This window comes from Nilaparvata lugens, chromosome 4, assembly GCF_014356525.2.
Source record: "Nilaparvata lugens isolate BPH chromosome 4, ASM1435652v1, whole genome shotgun sequence".
NCBI lineage: Eukaryota > Metazoa > Arthropoda > Insecta > Hemiptera > Delphacidae > Nilaparvata > Nilaparvata lugens.
This window is the reverse complement of record NC_052507.1, coordinates 61,830,872-61,836,434: the sequence shown is the minus strand read 5'-3', so window position 1 is coordinate 61,836,434 and position 5,563 is coordinate 61,830,872. Positions and strand designations below refer to the sequence as shown.

Genomic DNA, 5,563 nt, shown 5'->3' with positions numbered 1-5,563 from the left:
GAGTGCTGTCGGTAGAATTATGCTATTTCTATCGGTCTGTTCCTGTTTGAATCTGTTGTATTGTTTCTCGTCTATTTTAATTTGACAATTTTACTGCGATTTTTTTTGCTGAATTCGGTGGTCGTAGTTTTTTGAATTATAAACATGTCTTCTAACTGTGTTGAATTTAAATCGAAATGTGCCGCACGTTCATCGATTTCTTGTAGTGACTGCAGTAGTTTCTGCCATTTGAAATGCGTGAATATGACCAAAGACGAACTGGATTTTATTATAAGTGAAAAACAAATTTGGCGTTGCCCACCGTGTGCTGCATCAAGAAGATCAAGTATGCAGGCTGTGAGTGATGCTGAAAAAGGTAAGGCCAGTATCTCACAGGTTATATTCATGTTAGAGGTAGCAAAGAATGATCGTAAACGTATGGAGAAGGAAATGAACACTTCGTTTGAATTTTTACATAATCTGGTTAAGGAACAAAAAGAAACGTTGGATAAACAGGCTATGAAAATGAGTGAATATATTGCAGTTATTGAAGAACTCAAACAGGAAAAAGTTAATTTGTCAAAGAAGGTGAAAGATTTGGAACTTAAGCTGGACGAGAGCGAGCAATACTCTAGATCTAATAACATAGAGATTCATGGTGTTCCGGAACAAGGAAACGAAGATTTGTATGAGACAGTCGCGGGTGTTTCGGCAGCTCTAGGTCACAAAGTGAGTAGGGAAGCCATAGACGTGTGTCATCGGCTGGGTAAGAGGAGTGATAACGCTGGTCCAGCAATAATAATTGCGCGATTCGTGAGGCGAGAAGATAAACTGAAAATATTGGAAAAAAGGAGAGTCAAACGTGATTTCAGTACTAATGACATTGGTCTCTCTTGTGCTACTGTTCCTGTTTACATCAATGAAAACCTCTGCTATGGACGCCGAAAAGTTTTTGCAGCTGCCCGACTAGCGAAGAAAGAAAAGAACTATGCGTACTTATGGATACGTAACGGGAAAATCCTAATGCAGAAGGAGTCATCATCCCCTGTACGTGAAATTCTATCTATGGAAGACGTTGTCAAACTGTGATGAGGTAGGTCAAGTAAGCTGTTATGTTTAATTGCAAGGTGACGATTTATGTTTTTCATTTTATATATTAATATTCATTAATATGTCAACTGACTAATGAGTTCAATAAGTGATGATTCATTAATATCTTACCAAAATATAGATGACTCTTTTATTTTGATGAATTATTTTCTTTCTAATACGTGCGCAGATGGGCTAATTATCATGAATCAAAATATCAGAAGTCTGAGAGAAAATTTTGATCTTTTTTTAATACACCTAAATTCTTTAGATAAATTACCAGAAATTATAATCTTGTTGGAAATATGGATTGAAACAGCAGAACTAGGACGATATATGATTGATGGTTATAATCAGTTTTCTAAATGTAATGAAAACTATAGAGCTGGAGGTGTACTTGTATTTATATCGCAAAGATTCTCCGCTATTGAAAATGATGTGACTATGACAACAGCCGATGTGATTAATGTCAAGGTCAATGTAGGTTCAGACGTTGAAATTACCTTTATCGTTCTGTATCGATTACATGCTTACTCAGTTATAGATTTCTTGAGTGAGTTGAATGGTGTTTTTGCGTGCGTAAGAGATAATAATGTTGTTTTTGCCGGCGACATTAATATATGTACTTATAAACATTCTATTAATACTTTTGAATATCGGTCTTTATTGGCTAGCCATGGTTTCTATGAATTAATCAGCAAGCCAACTCGTGTTTTTGGAAATAGTAGCAGTTGTTTAGATCATATTAACGTAAGATCTAAACACGACGTTTTTTTGTTTGATTCAGATGTTGTGTCCTCTGGTCGTAGTGATCATGATATTTCCATTTGTAGTATTAAGCTGAAAGATCATTCAACTGATAAACTTAATAATCATTCTGTAAATAACAAAATTAATAGAAAGAAATTAAATTATGAACTGTTAAAAAATAATCTTAGATCGGTGGACTGGTCGTCAGTTTATTCCGAGGGTGATGTAAATAAAGCGTTTAATATTTTTCTTGATGTTTTAAACGATAATATTGATAAAGCTACTGAATTGTTGGAATGCAAAAATAATTACAAGCACACCATTCTGAAACCATGGATGACACAGTCGCTGTGTGAAAGGCAAAGATATAGGAATAAAATGTATAAAAAAGTTAAGAAACGAATAGGTGATTTAAGATTTCAGAATTATTTTAAACGCTATTGTGATCGATTAAAAAGAGATATGGATTATAGAAAAGAGCAATATTACATGAATTTATTTAGTGTAAATAAAAATGATATAAAGAAACAATGGAAGACTATAAATGAGATATTAGGAAAAAAGTCAAAAAAATAATAAAATTAAAAAGATCAAAGCAGGGGTAAACCCTAGTGTCATTTTGGAAGATGAAAATAAGATTGCAGAGGAATTTAATAGCTTTTTTGTTAGTGTTAGTGATCAGCTGAAACTTAAATTAGATCCGCCAGATGATGAGATAAATAAAGAGTATAGGACTTTATTCAAATTGAAACGAGTGATGAATTCTTTCTATTTCTTTGAGACTACTGTTTCGGAAGTAGAAATGATTATAAATTCATTGGACTCGAAAAAATCTTCTGGGTTTGACAGAATATCTGCTTCTATTATTAAAGAGATTAGTAGTATAATTTCTCCAATACTTTCGTATTTGATTAATTTTAGTTTTATCAATGGCATTTTTCCGGAATCACTAAAAGTTGCTGTTGTGATTCCTCTTTTTAAAAAAGGTGACATTTGTGATTTGAACAATTATAGACCGATATCATTACTTAGTGTTTTTGCAAAAATCTTTGAAAAGGCTATTAAAAAACGATGTATTGATTTCTTAAAAATAAATGGTTTTTTCTCTGAAAAGCAATTTGGTTTTTTGGAAGGAAAATCCACAGAAGATGCGTTATTGAATTTCTGTGCAGATTTATATCAGGGCTTTAATAATAAATTGAGCGTGGGTGGTCTTTTTATAGATATAACCAAAGCTTTTGACACTGTGGATCACAGTTTGTTACTGAATGTAATGTGGTTTGCGGGCTTCAGGGGTTTTGCTTGGAATTTTTTAAAAGCTATTTGAATAACAGAGTCCAATGTGTTAAAATTAATAATGATGTATTTAGCTCCTTCAAACCAATAAACTGTGGTGTTCCGCAAGGATCGGTCCTTGGACCTATTCTTTTTTTGATATTTATTAATAGTCTTAGTAGTGGACCCTTTAGAGGATCACTTACTAGTTTTGCGGATGATACTGCTTTATGTTACAACTCAAAATCTGCTTTGGAATTGCAAAAGGATGTTCAGTATGATCTTCAGTTATTAAAATTGTGGTTTTCTTTCAATAAATTATCCCTTAGTAATAAAACTAAGTTTATTCATTCCTCTTTAAAGGATAAAATTTATTGTATCAAACCTTTGTATTATAAATGTAATATTTGTTTAAAGTCTGATATTGCAATTTTATATGATTTGAATTGTCATAGTTGTATGCTTATTGAGCAAGTTGATAAAATCAAATATTTAGGCCTTTTTATTGATAAAAATTGTAATTGGAATGAGCATATTAACTCTATTAATAAATATATGTTATCTGCTATAAGAACATTCTACTACTTAAAGAATATTTGCCATGTAAATGTATTAAGGTTGATCTATTTTTCCATTATTGAAAGTAAGCTACAATATGGGATCACTTGTTGGGGAGGTATTTATTTCACAAATATCAATACACTTTTAGTTGCACAAAAGAAAATTATCAGAATAATGGCGCGTGTACCTAGAACGGAACATGCAATGGTTTTTTTTAAACAATTTCATATTTTGCCATTAAGATATTTATATGTCTTTAGAGTTTTAAGAATATTTTTCATTAGAGGAGGAAATGTTCAAAGTAATGCTAGAGTTTACTCTAGTCGTTTGAGATTTCAAAATAAGGTCATTCTGTTGAAGGCTAATGTTGAAGCTTTTCGTAGGTTTTTTACTTTTTGTGCTTTAAAGTTTTATAATTATCTACCTTTCCATGTGTCCTCTAGTTTAAATTTAAGAATTTTTCTCAAGGAATTGAAATCTTGGTTGTTTTCACTAGAAGATGTTGAGTTTCTGTTTAGATAGTATAGTTACTTTTATATTGTATTTTTGATATTATCATATTGCAGTGAATGATACATTTATGAAGGGACAGTTTATCTCTTAGTACTCTTCAACATAGTTTTTGTCTCAAGTTTTCGTAGCATTATATATAACAACATAAAATCAAAAGGGTCTTCAAGATTCTGACTTTTCAATGATTCAATTGCGGAAGAATTCACATCAACAAAATTTCTTATTGAATTATAATCAGCTTTAGTCACGGATTGGCAATCAAGAATTTGATCAATTAAATAATTACACAGGATACGAGGATTAGAATAGTGAGCTTTCAATATTGCTGAGAGGCTAAATTATAACCATCATCTGAGAGAGGGATTCCATTGACCGTATGGAGAGCTGATTCAGATGAACTATTACGCAAATATTGAAATTTTTCAATTCCAGACAAAGCCTCATTGTCATGGATTAGGGCCTTGAAATTATTGTAAAATTCACTCCATTTGGATACGTTACCTGAGAATTTAATTAACTGGATTCTAGGTAGTTGAATGTTAGACTTGACAGGAGAGCAAGCTTGATTTGTTTGGATAGGCCTAGATTGACAAATTTTGAATGGAGTTCATTGTATTTCAAGGAAATTTCGTTTGAAGTTTCATCTTCAATGTCATAAATTATTGATAATTTGAAGATTTGATCACGGAGATTTTCACAATAGGAGAAGTCCTTTTGAATTTGAATACTCAAGGAGTCAGATATTTCAGTCTGGACGTTTTGCAAAGTAAGTGTCAATTTTTGAATGATTAATGAACGCTTGTTTATTAGCAACTTGTGTTGTAGAAGATGGTTACTTTGTACCTTTTGAATTTCACTAACGGAATTATTAGCGAGGCTTTCCGTGAAACTATCTCCAGCTGTAGCCATGTCGCAGCTTTAATGTTTACAATAATGAAACAACATGGATTGAGTACCTATGAGGTTAGAAACACTTTGAATCAGCTAACAGCGGAACACTACTGTTTGGCAGTGAGCAATGGGAGAGGAAGTGAAAATACAATGATTGGAAGGAGCACTGCATAGAAGGATACATAACACCTTGCTTGTGACTGAAGATGCAGCTTGAAACGTTGCTGGCCGCGTAGACTTGGCGTTGCTGGACGCAAAGACGTGACCAAAGAGCTTCCTCTTGGTTGTATACTGGCAGGCCCGGCCCCAGGGGTGGGCAGACCGGGGGGCCGCCCAGGGCGGCAGATTTTTGGGGGGCGGCAAATTTCAAGGAACGTGAAATTTTATAATATAAATATATTAAAAAATCAGAATATTAAATGTGAATAGTAAAATTATATAACAGGCTTTTCCAAACTCAAGCTGATAAAGATATATCAAAGATCAACATGTCCCAGGAACGTCT

At 32.9% G+C, this 5,563-nt stretch overlaps 1 protein-coding gene across 1 annotated transcript; it reads left to right on the top strand.

Annotated features, from left to right (window-relative positions):
- The first annotated feature begins 243 nt into the window (after positions 1–243).
- LOC111057869 lies at positions 244–1,068 on the top strand. Its single transcript, XM_022345337.2, has one exon. It carries the CDS (start codon positions 244–246, stop codon positions 1,066–1,068), a length of 825 nt encoding a protein of 274 aa, XP_022201029.2.
- Positions 1,069–5,563: the final 4,495 nt, after the last annotated feature.

Excerpts from the sequence above, each read along its gene's own strand:
- LOC111057869 (XM_022345337.2), top strand. The coding sequence starts at position 244 with ATGACCAAAGACGAACTGGATTTTATTATAAGTGAAAAACAAATTTGG.